At 49.4% G+C, this 18,737-nt stretch overlaps 1 protein-coding gene across 1 annotated transcript in view; it reads left to right on the forward strand.

The window, feature by feature from the left end:
- Positions 1-18,737, forward strand: part of LOC125728350 (reelin-like) — an 84,487-nt gene that overhangs the window by 32,226 nt on the left and 33,524 nt on the right. Inside the window, exons 4-9 of the mRNA XM_049005328.1 lie at positions 7,800-7,870; positions 15,689-15,721; positions 15,968-16,046; positions 16,152-16,248; positions 17,119-17,170; positions 18,011-18,107. Of these exons, the coding sequence (XP_048861285.1) occupies positions 7,800-7,870; positions 15,689-15,721; positions 15,968-16,046; positions 16,152-16,248; positions 17,119-17,170; positions 18,011-18,107 (429 nt within the window). The remainder of the gene's footprint in view (positions 1-7,799; positions 7,871-15,688; positions 15,722-15,967; positions 16,047-16,151; positions 16,249-17,118; positions 17,171-18,010; positions 18,108-18,737) is intronic.

Raw genomic sequence — 18,737 nt, forward strand, 5'->3', positions numbered from 1 at the left:
CCCCCAGGCCTCTGTGTCCCCGCCCTGTGCCTCACCGTCTCCGCCCCCCCAGGCCTCTGAGTCCCCGCCCTGTGCCTCGCCCTCTCCGCCCCCCAGGCCTCTGTGTCCCCGCCCTGTGCCTCACCGTCTTCGCCCCCCAGGCCTCTGTGTCCCCGCCCTGTGCCTCACCGTCTTCGCCCCCCCAGGCCTCTGTGTCCCCGCCCTGTGCCTCACCGTCTTCGCCCCCCAGGCCTCTGTGTCCCCGCCCTGTGCCTCACCGTCTTCGCCCCCCCCAGGCCTCTGTGTCCCCGCCCTGTGCCTCACCGTCTTCGCCCCCCCCAGGCCTCTGTGTCCCCGCCCTGTGCCTCACCGTCTCCGCCCCCCCCAGGCCTCTGAGTCCCCGCCCTGTGCCTCGCCGTCTTCGCCCCCCCCCAGGCCTCTGTGTCCCCGCCCTGTGCCTCACCGTCTCCGCCCCCCCCAGGCCTCTGTGTCCCCGCCCTGTGCCTCACCGTCTCCGCCCCCCCAGGCCTCTGTGTCCCCGCCCTGTGCCTCACCCTCTCCGCCCCCCCCAGGCCTCTGTGTCCCCGCCCTGTGCCTCACTGTCTCCGCCCCCCCCAGGCCTCTGTGTCCCCGCCCTGTGCCTCACTGTCTCCGCCCCCCCAGGCCTCTGTGTCCCCGCCCTGTGCCTCACCGTCTCCGCCCCCCCAGGCCTCTGAGTCCCCGCCCTGTGCCTCACCATCTCCACCCCTGTGCCTCAGTGTCTCGGCCTCCAAGCCTCCGTGTTCTGATGCCCACACCCATGTCTCCTCCCTCACATCACATTTTTTGCCTGTTTCTCAGCCCCTGTGTCCCCCTATGTTTCCTCCCCTAAAGCCCACAGTGTCTACCTCCTGCTGTGCTGTTTCTCTGTGATTTACAGGTGCACCGAATCCAATCTGTCAAAATACAATTATCAACTGTTGATTCAGCAGGCCCAGGAGGGCTGGCGTGGAACACCGGGGGGCAAGCAACAGGGCAGGCATCCATCTGGGATTAGTTAGGGTACAGCGTGGGTGTGGCTTTGCTCTCTGGCAGTCAGGGCTCCTTCACACTGCAGGGTCCAGTCATCATGTGACATGAGGGGATGTTTTTATGGTTTTATTTTTTTTTTTTGTACTGTTTTCCAAAACTGGAAGATTCTGGAATAGAAATCATCTGGATATTGCAAATATGAGTGTTATTTCGAATAATATCGATCAACCAATCAAATAGTTATTTAGCCAATCACGGGACTCCAAGACGGGTAGCAAATGGCAGGGAGGTAAATCTCTGCTTCTCTGTTGGATTCTCCTCCCCACTTTATACATCCCCGTTTTTGTCGGAGTTGTCTGTGCTCCTGGGACACGTCTTGTCACCGCATCTTGGGGACAGTGTGTGACCTCCACAGTTCAGGGCTCCCATCTGGACACCCCTGTCAGACACAGCCTGTCACACTTCCCAGCATGCAGAGCGGTGTTCCGGTGCTCTGACAGGGGGATGGAGTGTCTGACTGCTGTCATGCACGTTTGCCGTGTGTCACTTTAAGGACTTGCTCTATGGACAGATGAACAGAACAGAGGCAATGCTTATTGCCCAGAAAATGTGAATTAATATAACGTAAGATTTTGCATGACTGAGACATATTTGCTCACTAAACAGTGATTTCGGTTTAAGCTGACATTTTTAAATTTGTGTCCGTTACTAAACTTCGTTAAAGGAGTCTGATTTGAGTTTTTTTCATGATTGTGTTAGTTGGCTAACAATTAGTGTAATTAAATACCAGCGTGAGTCAGTCTTTTTCATTTCACACTTTCAGATAGAGTGAATGAGGGTAACGTAGTTTCTGTGTCTCCCTAACTGTCGGACCCCAGTCTGCATCTGGACTGAAGTACAATTTAATCTGAAACAAGTGTTCGATCCTCCCTCCCAGCTCTGCAAATTTTATTGTCGGGGAAGCCGCTCCACCTGCAGAGCGTGTGTCTGTGATCATCCTGCCACACGGCGATACCTAGTGTGTCTGTTTCAATTCCCACAGAGGTGCTGTATGTAAACACACAATCTGTGTGCATGTGTGAGACAGCGAGAGTGGGGGGGATGGGGGTGGGGGTGACTGTGCACTCAGAGTCTGAAGATAAATAAATGCAAACGAAAAGCGCATTGATTATAATGGTTTATGCTCCATGCCCCCCCCCCCCATGGAGAGAAGAGGCATCTGTTGCTGGGGAAATGGCTTTAATTACAGCAACCATGCCCGTCTCTGAAAGCAAACCCCCCCACTAGGCGAGAGGAGCTGAATCCCCCTTTGACACATCAGCACAGACGAGAGTCACTTACAGAATAAAACCTGCGCCGGCAGTGAGCCTAGAGTGCGGCGTTTATGCTGCCGGCTGTAATTGAAAAGGATCGCCGACGGTCTGTAATTACCGCCAGCTGTAATTTGAGGACCATCTGCTTGTGCGGTCCTGCACGCCACTCTGACAGACTGGCTCCACGCTGATCGCTGGGGGCGGCCGCAGGGAGGGACCCATCGGCACCTGCCTGCTGGATATAACCGGCTCCTCTCCTCTCCTACAGTCAGGAGCTTCACTTAATATCCTAAAGCAAAGGTTCCCAATCTGGTCCTCGGGGACCCACAGACGGTCCACAAATGTAGACCGTCTGTGAGTCCTGAGGCTGGGGTGGATAAGATGAGTTTGCCGCCCCTTCTGTCTAGCCCTCTGGTGCTTCCATTTGGGCCACAACCCAATCAGGACCTAATTTAACAGGACATCTCTCAACCTGTCTAGAACCGAATCCGAATCAGAAAGATCTTTACTGGCCCAGTATGTTAAGCATATAATATGCAAGATTATTTCAGAACAAATGTACACATGAATTGTTTTAACACAACTGAAGAAAGCATGGCCTAGAATAAAGGGTGAAACCAATAAACCGTTAGTGTAAGTAAACGCGAGTGATGCTGTGAAACATTATAGGGTCCCAGGTGACCAACGTGCAGAATGTCTGTTATTAGCAGACGCGTTACTGTTGGTGAGGGACAGAAGCTGTCCCCCATGTCCTCTGGTTTTGCTTGATTATCGCTCAGCTTGATAACTGTCTTCTGGGCCAGCAGTGGACTCGCTGTGTCATAAAGCTGTCAGCTTGCGGTGTCCCTGGCTCCCTGTCACGACCTCACTCCTCTTTTCTTATGAGCCGTCACTAAAAAACACGGACGCTTCTTTCCACCCTCCGTTTTTTTATGGTCCTGCTGCAGAAATATACAGCTGGTCGCCCAGAGCACTGACCTGCTCCCGCCTGGCCTGTCTGCTTTTAATGTAGATGGCTCTAGGGTTTGGCGACACCTTTTACATCTTTAGCGCCATGCCTTTGGCCTTCTCCTGCATTCTGCCATCCATCTACCTCTCGCGTTGTTTTAGTGGGCAGCCGCCATGAGGCAGGGCAGTTCCTTTGTTTCACCCACAATGCCCTGCACTAGCTCAGTCTCTCCTGATTGGACAGTCAGGGTGGAGGAAGGAATAAATACGCCTTGCATGTTAATGTCACTTTTGGAAAGGGTGAGGTCAAGGTAGTAATTGCATGCTGAAATTGAATGTGATTTATTTCGACCTTTAAGCACTTATTGTGGGGGTTTTAATGAAAGGAAATGAAATGTCCTGGCATTGCTGAAAGTAGAAAAGCCCGATTTGTTGGAGTGGTCATATGTGGGAATGGCCATTGGTGGGAGTGGTCATATGTGGGAATGGCCATTGGTGGGAGTGGTCATATGTGGGAATGGCCATTGGTGGGAATATCTACATGTGGCCTGACTGTGGGAATGTCAGTTTCTCTGTAGGAGCACATGTGCTGCAGATCTCAGCTCTGCCTTTGTGATCTCGTGGTCTTATACATCTTATCCATCTCACATTAGAAATAGACACTTACCAGTGTTTTATGGCATTTACACTTGAATGTTTTATGACATTTACATTTAAGAGTATTTTATCTCATTTATTAATTATACTTCAGCCCAAGTTATATAAGGAAATAGGAAGTATTCCACTCTGATACATCAAGCTGAGCTTAACCTCCCCTTTAGCTTATTATTATTGTATATATGCATTATTAACTGAGCAATTGATTGCAGTCACATTAAAGGGCTTCTGACCTGCGTCCTACGGGCGTGAAATTCGCTACCGAAGCTCAGGCTGCTTGGCTGTTCATTCAGCAAACCTCCTGGTTTGTCAAAGCTCTTCCACTGGCCCTAATATGACCTCGATTCCTTTTACTAGATCAGTTGATCTAACACATGGTTTTACTGTAACCGTACCATGTTGTTCTATATCACAGTGGTCCAAAACAGTCACAGCCAGCATCAGCGTTTTCTGAATGAGATGGAATTAAATAGATAACTACGACTTTGCATTTCCCATCACACCGAAGTCAGGGCAAACTCGCAAATGAGTTTGGCAGGGGTGCTTTTTGAAAATCAGTCTGTTAATCATGACTGAGGCAGCTGGGAGATTGTGTGTAGTAAATGGGTTTTTAACTGGGAACAAAAGAATTCAAATATGGTCTTCAGGGATAGCGCCCCCGAGTGGGTGCATGGGGGTGAGGACACTGGGAGTGTGCGCAGGAAAAGAGGAAGACTTCTGGATGTTTGTTTGTGTGTTAGTGTGTAGATATGCCAGAGTGCTCGCAAATTTTATAAGAAACCAGACAAACAGTTGGCTTTCTACCTGCTGATAGAGTTATTTAAGCCTGACAATGAGACACGTCGCAGTGACAGCCTCTCCCCGCTTTGTTCAGTGCACCTCCTCCGGGGCCGGACCTCCCCCCACCACTGTGCTGATTACTTACGGTTTGCCGAAGCGATCGCGGCGGACCTTTCTACACGCGCATGTAAAATAAATCCCTGTTCTTCTGAACAGCAGGTTTTCAATAAATAGCATAGAAGTGGAAAAACTGGTGTCTGCAGAGCACTGGTCCAGGCTTTCATCTCCGGGTGTGAGGCGGTTTCTGCAGGCGCTAGTTCAAAGTGCGTTTTATGTTCCTGTCCCGAAGCCCTTAATATTTTACACCCCTACAGCGCGCTATATAATTAGCGAATTAATAAACTGGGCGATACTTTTAGCTGATTTAGTTTAATCTGAATATTTCTTGGTGGTGATTTCACACCTTCTTTGGCATTGCAGTGCGTGTGTCTGTGTGTGCGTGTGCGTATTCTGATGCCGTGAGGTCCCTGTACTCACGGAGCCCCAGACTCTGTTTAGCAGAACCTTATGTGCCCTGTTCCTGCACCGCCTCCCGGCTGCAGTAAGCGTCATGTTTTATTCACAAATACCAAACCCAAATTAGCCATTAACCAGGTCTGAAATATGAGTGTAATTATGAACCCCATACCCCCCCCCCCCCCACCCAATGCTCACTTCTTCAGGTGCTGCACACAAGGTAGTTAATTTAATTTATGGCTATGGGTTTAAATATTCATGAGATGCATTTTAAATGCCTTGAAACTCATAAAAGCCAATGGCTGTGTGTGGGGGGTTCTGGGACCATTCATCCAAATTCTGAAGAAGTTCAGCTCTGCCCAGCATGACTAAGTGGGAAAAATCTGGATGTTGTTTCTATTTGTTATAAATTTTAATTACTTGTTACATGTGCTTTTCCCCGTTTACCATGATTCACCATAGTTAACCACCCTGGCACCACAGTGGACAGGTGCATTTTGAGCTGGATGGACCATTTCACACGCTCTGCATCACGTTCAACGTGATGTTCTCTGACATCTGGGGAATTTAACATACTCATCAGTCTCAAAGCGTATAGGGTCACGGCAGCCTGCAGCCACAGTCACCAGAAGATTCCCCCTAGATTGTGTGAGGGGTGGCATCTCACCGCAGGTAGTTTGTCGTGATATTTTCTAATGCAAACAGAAATTGACAGCTGTGGTGTCTCGGCTTCGCACGTCTTTAGATGGTCGTCGTTTGATGGCGTGCAGATTTGGTTCGACTCGTTTACAACACATGACCTTTAGTGAGGAGCTGAATCTGATTCCTGGTAAGAACGCTTCGCTTGGTTACCTTTTCACACAACATCTGTCAGGGGATACGAAACATTTTCATATGAGTCTCCTGTTTTCTGAAGGCTCGCTTTGAATATTTTCATGACTCGCTGCGTGTTCAGTCCAAGCTTTTAAAGACACATTAAGTCCCATTTTGAGGAATTCTGCCTCATTCTTCCCAGTGCTATGGTCATTGTTTTTAGGCTGAAGTGGGGGTCTTAGTAACGCAGCTCACCTTCGACATTTTCTCTGATGCAATGGACCCCCCTCCCGGTGCCTTGAGATGAGCCACAATGCCCTACTGACCCCCCAGATGTATTCCTTTGATGGGATGTTCCAGAGTTGGTAGCTTTGCTCCATCCCGCTGTCGCTTACAGGGCAGAATGTGCCTTGGGTTTGACTCCCGCTGTAGCTGCTGGTACTTCATTCTCATTAAGTGCTGCCTCGGCGGTCTGCCTCGAGGGTCTGCCTCGGCGGTCTGCCTCAAGGGTCTGCCTCGGCGGTCTGCCTCGGCAGTCTGCCTCGGCGGTCTGCCTTGAGGGTCTGCCTCGGCGGTCTGCCTTGAGGGTCTGCCTCGGCGGTCTGCCTTGGCGGTCTGCCTTGAGGGTCTGCCTCGGCAGTCTGCCTCGAGGGTCTGCCTCGAGGGTCTGCCTCGGCGGTCTGCCTCGAGGGTCTGCCTTGAGGGTCTGCCTCGAGGGTCTGCCTCGGCGGTCTGCCTTGAGGGTCTGTCTCGGCGGTCTGCCTTGAGGGTCTGTCTCGGCGGTCTGCCTCGAGGGTCTGCCTCGAATACCTGGATCCAGATGCTCTGAGGAAAATGCCAGCTGGTGGGCAGAGGGGGGATCTTTGGCATTATGTGCCTGTAAGTATGCGTGATTGCATTTGCAGGTGGGTGCGTGCGCCTGTAAGATTCTCAACCTGCACATAACGTACAAGCTTTGCTTGTGACTGGCAATAACGGGGAACAAGTTAGTGCTTGGCGCTCAGTGTTGTCGCCTGCCACCTTTACACGCGCGGGAACTTGTTAACCAGCAGGAGCCACGACCTGAAAGCACACGGGTCCAGACCATATTGCGAGGCAGAACTCTGCTGACACCTGTGTTAAATTCTGAGTTCATCCAGCCGGCCCACAGGGATCCAGGTGTCGCTCTTTGGCACCGGATGTTTAAGTCTGATCAGACTTTGCGCAGCTTTTCTGTTCCCTTTTTTAAAGTGGACTCCCTCCTCCGACAGTCTCTGCCCGCTAGGAATTTCTGAAGGTCATAGACCATTATTCTTCACTCAGTACCCTAATTAGAAGGCATGCGAGTATGTGCTGAACTCATAAGGCTGAGTTGTGGCCTGCCCTTAATAGAGGATACTACAGACCCCAACACGGGGAATGGGGATTATATTCAGTCCGTAAAAGTAATTTACTGATGGCCTTGTAGAAGGGGATTAAAGATAGGTGGAAGGCTGTCTTTATTGTTTATGATAAAACCCAGTATTGTTTTGCTGTAGGGGTTTTAAGCTTTGATTTGTGTTATATTGTAATGTGCTGTGAAAGAATGTTTTTGAGCAAGCATGACTGTTCAGTCCTGTTGGTGTGATTTTGTGTGGCCTTCCTTACTCTGAAACTGTGTTGGGGACGATTTCGACGTCGCTACGTCTCAAAGGCAGCCACGACCGAGGGCGAGGGGGCTGTGGGCTGCCCTGACAGTGCCGTCATCCCCACGCTCGCGCATCACTCCCTCATCGTCTCTCCGTGTCCCCGTCTGTCATCCAGGGCGACGGCCACGCACCGTGGGCAGATCATCTTCAAGGACGTCCTGGCCCAGCAGCTGTGCGAGCAGGGAGGTGAGGAGCATAACTGGGGGTGGAAACGGGGGGATTCTGGGGCTGATGGACGTGATTAAGTGGTGGAGCGTGGACGTCAATGCCGGGCAATGATTTACTGAAATTCGAACAGCTTTTTGAGACATTTTGACCAGACCAGACCACAGTTATGTGAATTTGTTGCTTGCTGGAAATAGTAGCTCTTGTGAAGTCTCAGAGGTACAGTAATGCACGCTGGGAGGGACTTTAGTGAGTGGTTCCTGGAAAATATACAGACCTTCCAGATCTTTCACTGCAAGCTGAGTGACTTTAAAATAACAGGCTTCACTTTGTGCTCTCTGAAGGAGTTCTTTCATATTCACATAGCAAGGTTATAATTATTAATCTGAAACACATAATGCAGAAAAATAAAACAGCACATTAGGGTGTCCTGCAGTCACCTGGCTCGCAAGTTTCAGGCATTTGCGGTCATGTGTGGTGCTGTGCACAGTATAAGGGCAGTCTTATGTGCATACTTCCTGCAGACTGTCCTATTAAATAAATGGAAAACAAGAAACGCAATGCGTCACTTGATTCTTAAATTATCAATGATAAATGCAGCGATAATTATATCTAATATAATTATTGACATGTAACATCATGTTTATAGTATTGCAGTTTCATCTGATCAGTTAAATATAAATAATATCATTTCTGATATTTAGATTAGATTAGATTAGATTAGATTAGATTAGATTAGATTAGATTAGATTAGATTAGATTAGATTATGGGTGGTAGTTTTGAGCACTGACCTCACACCTCTGGGACCAAGGTTGGAGTCCCTGTCATGGCTCCATAAGTGTGGAGTTGTGGCTACTCTGGTCTCTTCCCCCCCCCCCCACCCCCCCAATCAACAAACATGTTGAGGTTGTTTGCAGTTACCAAATTGTATGTAGGTGCGCACAAGCCTGATTAGTACAAGCAGTTACAGAAAATGGATGGATGGATTAGATTAGATGAACTTCATGGCCACAGAGGGAAATTCTCGTATTTATTAGATTGTTTCTTAAAAAATGATTTCTCTAAAATAAGTTCAGAAGTGTTTTTTCCCTTTAAGAGGTCTAGGCCTCTTTGTCTTTGTCACCGGAATAGAGCAGTTATCCCCTTCCAGTCATCCAGCAGCCTGGATTTGCCAGCTTTGACTCAGAGTATTAAATTCCTGAATAACTAGGGCTCAGTATAAGCAGGCCTGCTAATGAGGAGCCGGGCAGATAGCGGCAGTGATCCAGCCCACCTGCTAAAACATGAGCCTCGTTCCAGGTATAACTGCCTTCCCCGATTCACTCAGCAGACACCCCATAATTGGGAGATAAGTGCCAGGGACAATGACAGAACGTTGAGTCTAGGCTCAGATTTTCTTTCTTTGATGGAAATTCTCCAAGGGAATGAAAATACGTCATTTGTAGTGTAAGTAGTTGACCAGATAAGGGAGATGATGGCCATTGCAATGGCCAGCGTGACGTTGCGGAAGACCAGCGAATATTACAGTTACCAGACCTCCTGAGCCTCATGCTGCCCTCATGTATGTCAAGAAGTAGGTAGACTAACAGCGTCAGTCCCACTGCTTTGGTGATGAGGCTGGGGGGGGGGCCATGATCTACCCTCCTCTGCCTGGGTGAAAATGACCAATCAGGACAGGAGGTGGTGGGGAGGGGGGTAGGGTTACATAACATTAATAACATTAACACTGGGTGGGGGTGGGATTACATAACATTAACAATAGTAGCACTTGCCATCATCTCCAGTGTCTTCAGCAAACAGGTGTTTTACTTTCACTTTTGTGAAAGTAGTACTGAGTGAGGTGGGGGGGGGGGGCAGGGAGGCTTTGGGGGGCGGATTTCACCATGAGAGATAGGAAGGGCTGACCGGGCTGTAGTTTAGGGCTCCCTCTCCAGTGTGGGAGTGGGATGTAGGCTGTAAATCACAGACGTGGCGGCAGTGGGTCCGAGGAAGATGAATCGCCACAAAACCAAAGACAGACAAAAGTGAGCGGTTGGGCAGACGACCTCGTCAGGGCCGAATTCCTCCTCGGATGATAATCTGTCACCATTTTCTGTGACACAGCCTGTCAGTGAATTTAAATTACAAATCAGGAGGGAATTTGCTGGTGGCGAGAAGGAGAGGTGGGACGAGGGGTGGGTGCTGAGAAACGGGATGCCAGAACATTCCGGGAGGCAGATGGATGGATGGAGGGAGGGAGAGAGGAAGGGCGGGGGCCGGAGAGGTACGCACAGGGATGCATAAGACCGAGGGCGTAGCTCCCATTCTGTGCTCACACAGAAGGATGGCCTTCTTCCGAAGAAGCAATGAAGTCTTAAAAACTCCGGAGGTTTGGAGGAATCAGGCAAAAAAGAGAGAGAGAGCGACTCGAATGATTGCCAGATTGTTGAAATGAGACACGTGTGCTTCCCCCCCTGCCTTCAGCCCCCCTGCATTTGTTACGCTTTATCTTTCAGTAGCATGTTTATGTTAGTTTTTCTCAAAGTGCCCCCCCCCCCCAAAAAAAAGGGAAACTGTACAAAAGCTATGATTAAATGTGACCTTGAAGGACTGACAAATGCTGGCAGCCACTCTGCCAAAGCCAGCTTTGTTTCAGATTGTTAAGCCCTTGGTATCCAGTTCACAAGACAACAGTTTTCTGTGCCAGATGGAAGAGAAAAAGGCGTAATTTAGCACATTGCTGCTAGGTTCTCTGTCTCTGTTACATTTTACGACACAGCGCCTTACAGTATTTCACACAATGCAACATCCGGCCGACTGGATTTTTTTATCCCATGTTTTGAGATGGACTCTCTTCTCTTTGGAGTTAAATTTTTCTCAACAATTCAGGTTTAGTTCAGTCACCATCTTTGTCACCTTAATTCAGTTTCTTGAGTGACATTCCATGCCAGCCAATCATGGAGAAGATAATCAGCCTCGTTCCTGTTTCAGTGTTTGGAGGTCGTCCTTATTTCCTCTGTACTGACTACAAGCAGCCTCTATTAAACAAAAAAGGGAATAATCCTTTTCTCAGACTGGAGATCTTTGAAGACAGTGGATGACACTGGAAGACAGTGAAAGACAGAAGGCTAGACGAACATGCAATATATGGGGCACAGAGTGCCCTGGGGTCTACTGCAAGGTTTAGGATCTGAGAAGCGATGAGCTCCACTTCATGGATACTGCTGTGTTGAAGCGGGCCAGAAGGTGGCAGTAATGGAAGGAGAGAGACAGAATGTTCTAAGATCAAAGGAGAAGATTGTGGAGAGTTACTCTGAGTGGCAATGACCAGTAAGCGAAAATCTGAAGATAGAGAGGGGGATCATCTGACAGGTTCAGACCATGATGAAACTATAAATGGCCATATTGGAGTCGTGCCTCTAGGAGATACTGTGGCTTCCAGGACCTGGTAGATGATCAGTAAAAATTAAACAAGGTGGATGAAAGTAAAGTGAGAGTGAAATGAGCACTTAGACCCTGGGAAGAGTGAGCTGAGTAGTGAGACCCCCGAGAAGAGTGAGCTGAGTAGTGAGACCCCGAGAAGAGTGAGCTGAATAGTGAGACCCCGAGAAGAGTGAGCTGAGTAGTGAGACCCCGAGAAGAGTGAGCTGAGTAGTGAGACTCCGAGAAGAATGAACTGAGTAGTTGGACCCCGGGAAGAGTGAGCTGAGCAGTGAAACTCTGGGAAGAGTGAGCTGAGCAGTGAGACTCTGGGAAGAGTGAGCTGAGCAGTGAGACTTCGGGAAGAGTGAGCTGAGCAGTGAGACTTCGGGAAGAGTGAGCTGAGCAGTGAGACTGGGAAGCTCAGCTCCCTCCTGCTGCTTGTGGTGACTCATCAGTGGCATCCGAACTGGATTGGTGCCCCTGCCAGCCACTTGGAAGGACGTCCCGAAAAATCCAGTACTGCGGCTGTTTGGGGGCTCAGCTCGGACACAGCCATGGAAAAGTTTGCATGTCAGGAACACCCGTGAATCGCAGCCCAGCTCGAGAGCGGCCAATGCAGCACTTTCCAGCTCCAGGAGAATTTAGTTTTTTTGTTTAATTTTTTCTAGCTGTGGCTTTTTTTCATTTTTGGTGTTTCTTACTTTTTTTGTACCCAGTCATACTCCAAGTGAAGCTCTGCTTTTCCCATCGCCATTCCAGTACCCCTGGATGTTTTCGGCATTTTCAGCCTGCGTGCCTGACATTTAGGATTACTGTGTTATACAAGAGGTCCGGACGACACGTCTCAAGCATGGGGGGGGGGGGGGTTCCCTACCCTGATGTGGAAGCTCTACTGTGACCAGAGGCAAGGCAAGAGTCAGAATATGGCTGGTTGGGTCAGGAGAAATGGGGGGGGAAGGTTTATTGGGTTCTGGTTCTGAAGACATGGCCCTGGATCGTCTCCCACTGAGGAGCAGTAAATCAGAGCTTTACGGTCGCTGTAGACACCTTGTCTCCAGAGATACGTTAGGGAGTCTCGGAATAACTCAAATTGGACGTCCTCCCCGGAGGATGGATCGGACGTGGACACGGACCCGATGACAGGATCTACCATTTTTTATGGAGCGGGGGCCTTGAAACTTCTTTGAACTCCCCGCTTTGCTACTATTGAATTTATTTCCCCCTAGTGACTCATCCCCTGCACGGACCACCAGCGCCGTAAAGCATGATGAGGTTTTTATGCGGTGGCCAAGTTCGGCTCATCTACAAGGTTCTGAGATTGCGAGGTAACGATGAGGGGATCGCAAGTAGCCACTGGCGAGACCTCGGTCTGCCACTGCTCGCCAGTAAATCCCGTTCTCGTCCACGTCCACGAATGCCTGTAGATGCACCGGCCCACTGTACAGCCTAACTGCTTTTGTTGCATCCTGGCGGGCTTTGGTGTTGCCGTGGTGATTCTAGGGACACATTACAGCATTCCAAGGTGGCTAATTTCCCCTGTGGGAGTGTCTGAGTCGTTATCGGCAAAGTCTGCAAGAAGGTGGTCCGTCGAGTTGCCGATGACAAAGTGCGGTGAAGTGGCAGAAAAGACAGATCTGGAAAAACGTGAGTAGGGTAAAGTATGGCGGGTGAAAAAGGGGAGGAGAGGATTTACGGCTACAGATGGGAAAAGAGCTAGAGAAGGAGATTTGAAGTGACTTGTGACCAAAAAGCTGTAGTCTGTCAAAATGTCCTCTCATCTCATTCAAACAGCACCCCCAGATAAGCTCCCCTCTCCCCAGCACACACCCTTCTGTCCACTGCCACCTTTGGGGGGCTTTTTGGATGAAATGAAAAGCCCTGCGAATAGAGTAAGCCCTGGGCTGTGAGATACAGGCATTAGTGACGATCCTTCGCTAATGGAGGGAGTGGCAAGGGAAGTATTTAAGGAAGTGGGGAAGATTAAGACGAGAAGAACGTGACTGTCTGCACTGTGAATAAGAGGAGGTCGCGGGGGGGGGGACTTAGGGAGGCATGGGGGGTGGAATTAGGGGAAAAGTGACAGAGGGAAAGCAAGGGAGAGAAGGATAAGGGAAATTTGGGAGCTGAACGTTTGAGGATTAATTACAGAGAAAGCGGCTGTCTGCATGAGGACCGGTGGGCGGACCCTCAGAGTGCAGGTGAAGTGAGTAGATCAGGCGGGGGGGGGGGGGGGGGCAGCAGGAGGTGCTAACACAGGTCCATCACCTGTGTAACATCAGGACTCGCTTCCCGCTGAAATGGACTGTAATGGACTGTGATGTGGAAAACGGATGGCTGGGGCGGGTCATTCCTGGAGAACCTGAGATTTGTGGTCGGCTGCAGGGGCTTGGGACAGGTTCGAATCCGATCATCCGTGAAGCTGACGGAGTTCAGCACTGATTTATGTCTCACTCATTTAGCAGCCTGTCTACCAAGAGGAGAGGGAAAAACCCTTTAGTTTTACTGTGAGAGTTACTGAATTCCCCTCCCTAAGTGGACGGAGACTGACTGGATTTGGGGTGCTCATTTGGGGAGGATAAGAAAACAATGGAAAAAAATCACAGAATTTAGGATGAGGAGGCGGGTCTAACTGTCTTGTAATCCATCACCCATAACTGTAGTTTTGGATTTGGATTTGGTTTCTGGGATTCTCCATCCGGCTTCCAGAAACTGATCCGTGAAGTCCGGGCCCGGAATCAAGCCGTTCTTCATCTCGACTCCAGACGTTCAGGTGCAGTGGCTCAGTGTCACCAAGGATGGAGCTGGCAGATTATTTCCCTCATTTTTTAAACCGATTTAAGTTTAATTCTTAAAGCAGATTGAAAATCCGAGACTCGGTGCGGTGGCTTGAGCAGGCCGAGGACAGCAGAGCTGCTGCATAAAACGTTTGAGAGTTTGTTTGAATCCCTGTATGTTCATGCATGTGCCAGAGACTGGTGCTGGAAGGAGGGGGCAGAAGGGTTACCAAGCAAAAAGGACCTTATCATTTAGCTGGCATGAACTGGGGACACGTCTCCTTTAACACTCAGCATGCAGAGAATGTGAAATAAAACTCAATCACAGCACCTTACTGCCGGGATTATCAACCCACATGTTAGGCATTTTTGTCGCAGACTCCCAGTAAGGCAGCGTTTATAATCCCAGTCCTCGGGGACCCCCAGATAGTCCACATTTTTTGCTCTATCCCAGTCCCTCATCACAAACACCAAATTCCCGGTTCCTGGGAGACCTATTCATCATGGTCAGCTGGGCTTCTCTGTCTGTGCTGTTTGCAGGCTGGTGATCAATGGCCGTCTCGACCCCGTACCGCCTACCCTCCTTCTCGCCTGTGTGAGGCGCTGTATTACAGTTAAAACTGAATCAGTGTATTTATTTATTGGCTCAAGCAGCTTGCTATCTCCATCAGGTCAGGTAGTTTCCCCAGATGCAGTGGTTTTGCAGAGAGGTGGTGGCCACCTTAAACTCAGGTCCAAGAGCTCCTCAAAGTGCAGACAGTGATGCACCGATCAACCCCGTTTTACAGACATTAAGCTCTCAGGCTCCACCAGCCGCCAGAATTAATGCTGACTGGAAACGATCCTTCTCCCCTTTTGGATTTATGAGCGAGGTGATGGAGTGAGCTGTCAGCCCCGGGCAATCGAAAGTAATCTGAACTAGTCTCCAGTGCTCTCGTCCCCCTGGTTTCTGCTCAACTGGCACATGTAGATGTGAAAGTGTAGGTGTGTGGGGTCCAGCCTGCCAGTAGCGGAGCAGGATACTCCCTGATTGGCTAACGGCCGGCAATTAGCTGCCGCATGGTCCAATGGGACACTCGGAACGGGCCGGCCATACCCACGCTTGCCACACATACACGCAGACACCTTAGACGGGTGTTTCCACCCTCAAAATGCAGATCAGCTTTTGGTATGTGAGATGGGGGGAGGGTGTGAATGTTCCCGGGGGGGGTAAATCAGGGGACAAGCCCCCCCACTCACCAGTAATTGGCAATTAATTACTAACAATGTAAATCGACATTTTCTATCCTTTCTTGGAGATGGAATAACTGGGTTGTACTTTTAATCGGAAGGTTGCTGGTTCAATACCCAGGATAATAGGCAGAATGAATTTGCCATTGGAGCCTTGATTAAAGCCCCGTACCCCAAAATGCACCAGGGACTGTGTGACCCTGCCTACTGAATTGTACGTCGCTTTGAATAAAAGTGTCTGCTAAATACGTAAATAAAAGTTAATGTGTTAGGGAGAGAGAGTCCTTAAAATGGCTGGATGTGGATTCAGCACCTGTGGGTTCAGGGTCTCCGGTCTTTCCCAGTCCCGCCCGCTGTCCTCCTGTCATGTGGACCTGTACGCCATCTCCATGGCAGCGAATCTCACAGCAGGTCTTCCTCCTTGTGTTTCAGCTCCCACTGAGTCACCACAGAGACCCGCTCTTGGTAAGTACCTCTCACCAGCAGTGAATGAAGACAAGGCATGTTTTCGGGGGGGCGGGGAATCATCATCCTACATCCTGGGCGGTGATCCCATGTCTTATCCTACAATATGGGACAAACCACAACTCCCACAATACTTTGTGGTATCCTGAAAAGAAAACAAGTATGAAGATAGTTTAGTATGTCAGAATAATTCACTCCCTCTTTTTCTTTAACCCTAATCCCTTTGTCTGTGTCTCATGAGGGCAGCTGAGATCCACGGGAACCACGTCATCCTCCGGGATGACTTTGACTCCAACCAGCAGGGGGAGCTAGACCCCAGCATCTGGTGGGTGGAACCATATTAGTATTTGTTTCTTGTTGTTGTGCATCAGTGCAGTTTCACACATTTCCACCCCATGTCCTGCCTAACTTGTTCCATCTTGGTCCCCAGGTCAGGGTGCAGCGGGTGTGAGGTGGGGGAGCGGTGCGGGGTCCTCATGCATGGCCGGGCTGTGACCTTTTGTGACCCCCTGGGCCAGAGAGAGCTGGTAACAGTCACACCCCTCCCCACCACTTTCCATCTGCCTACTGCTTGTGATGGATCTCCACAGGGAAAATAGTTCCCATTTAAAAAAAATAATCTTACTGAATGTTTCTAGGATGTCTAATTTTCTTAATATATGATTCATTTTAAATTAAGCTGATCACGCTTAGGTCTTGCTTTCTGTCAGCAGGAGTTGTAGCATTTAAGGACACAGACCCGATGCTCAAGGTTTGCTCTGAGTCTGAAGAGAGATGTTTTTGTTGAGCCTGCCACTCTAAGTGAATCACCGCAATAAACTATTCAGCCATAAGTGGGAAATATTTGTTAGTCACTTTAGATAAAAGCATCGTCTTGGCGTCAGGAATGAGCACTGTCAGGAGGAAAGCTCCTCTTTGATGCCGAGCTGAAAATCTGAATAGAAAACGCTCGTCCGTGAGTTTCTCCCAAGGGGACGTGAGACAGAGCGATGTCTTTGGTGGCGAGGAGCAGCATCTGTTTACAGCCTTTACAGCATCTGTCACTTGGCTTTTCTGCGGTGTGACATTGCAGACCACGCACCTGCCTGTGTGGTATAGCAGTTATCCTGGCCCCTTCCCCGTTGCTGTTCCAAATTCACAAATATATGTTTTCCTGCTATGCCAAATTTCACATTTATATGTTACCTTCTATACCAAATTTCATATCTATTACTTACCTGCTACACCAAATTTTACATTTATATCTTACCTGCTATACCAAATTTTACATTTATACATTATCTGCTGTACCACATTTCAAAATCTAAGGCATGAAAAGCCCCTGTTGCCATAAAAGGACGTATGAGTGACCCCGAAAGTGACAGATGACATCATCACTGTGTTTTGGTTCTTCTCAGATCACCAGACCACTCAACACCAGTGCAGCGTCAATTCTCCAGTTTGCCCTCAGTGAGTATCATGCTGGCTTATTTTCCCAGTAAGACCAGTTTGCAATTGACGAGCTGTCTATAAAGCTTCTTGAAAGTCCCATAAACTCAAAGTCAGATTCACCTTCAGCCAGACTGCATGATTTTCCAGAATGTTCTTCACCACAACTTGCCCCTGCACCTAGATGACTGCGTCAGGCTCCTTGTCTTGTTTGGTGCTGCATCATAATGTTCCCTTGAAGTGACATTCCATCTCTACTTCTCCGCTCCTTCCATCATTTCTCCCGCTGTCTGCGATGCCACAAAGGGCTGCACAGACACTAATTTATCTCTCGGGAAGCTCGAGGTAAACAGTGAGGTTTTTCCTATGAACCTTTGATCCATTCAGAGCTGCTTGCACACCAATGCAGGAAGCAAATCGACATGTTCTTTTGTGAGGTGGGGGTTAGGGGGCTAACAGGGAAAAAGGTGTGCTACGGTCTCCATTAGCAACCTCTAACCCCGCCCCAATCTCCGATCCAGCTCCTGTTGCCCCGTGTCCACTCACCCCCCTACCTTCCACTATGTTATCTGTCAGCTGTTCGCTTAGAGGTCCTCGCCCCCTCATCCAGTGCTGAAGCCACTAAACTGGTTCCCCTCTTGCCAAGATGGGGGCAAACACAGTCCACCTGTTCCTGGGGGGTAGAGATAGGGTGCCTCGAGAAATAATGTGGCCAAAGGGAGAACATATCTGTGGGATGGTGTGTGGCACGTTTGCCTATCAGCTGCTGCAATGCTGGTGTGCCTCTGCTGGTCGGGGCGGGAAGGGCATCCGTGCTCACTCTCCTCTGCATCTCTTTCCCTGTGTCTGTGCATCTGTCAGGCTCCGGGCTGTGCCGGTTCAGTTACTCGGACCCTGACATCGTCATCTCCTTCAGCCTGAACGGCTCAGATGACTGGATTACCTTGGAGAGGATCCGGTTGGTCGCTTTGTCCCACCCGGCTAGAATCTCATGATCTCCTTCTCCTGTTGATTCTCTCTTCACTTCTGCACACCGAGTTCCATCCCCCGGTCCCTCCATCTGTCACTGACACGTTCTATGTATGATTCACACCCTCACCTCTGATTCATCGAGCCCTGTCACACATCTTTCCGTCCCTTCTCCCTGTTCTCCTCCATCGCTTTTTATTTCTTATTTTGTCCCTCTTTCCCTTTGTTCCTCTTACATTCCCTATTCCCTTTGTTCTAATGATCTATATAATCTCTTTGTTTTTCTGTTTCTCATGTTCCTTGTTTTCTTCTGCACGGCAGGGCTCTGTAAGGCTCTGTAGAACTCCGTAGAACCCTGCTCTGTAGAGCTCTGTATTGGGTTTGTACTGCTCTGGGGAACATTGTAATGCTCTGTACTACTCTGTACCGATCTGTACAGCTCAGTATTGATCTGTATAGCATGATGCTGATCTGTAGAGCTCTGAGATGGCATGTAGAGGTCTGTAGAGCTGAGTGCTGATCTGTAGAGCTCAGTGCTGATCTGTAGAGCTCAGTTCTGATCTGTAGAGCTCAGTGCTGATCTGTAGTGCTCAGTGCTGATCTGTAGAGCTCAGTGCTG

The sequence above is a fragment of the Brienomyrus brachyistius genome, unplaced genomic scaffold (assembly GCF_023856365.1).
Source record: "Brienomyrus brachyistius isolate T26 unplaced genomic scaffold, BBRACH_0.4 scaffold253, whole genome shotgun sequence".
Taxonomy (NCBI): Eukaryota; Metazoa; Chordata; class Actinopteri; order Osteoglossiformes; family Mormyridae; genus Brienomyrus; species Brienomyrus brachyistius.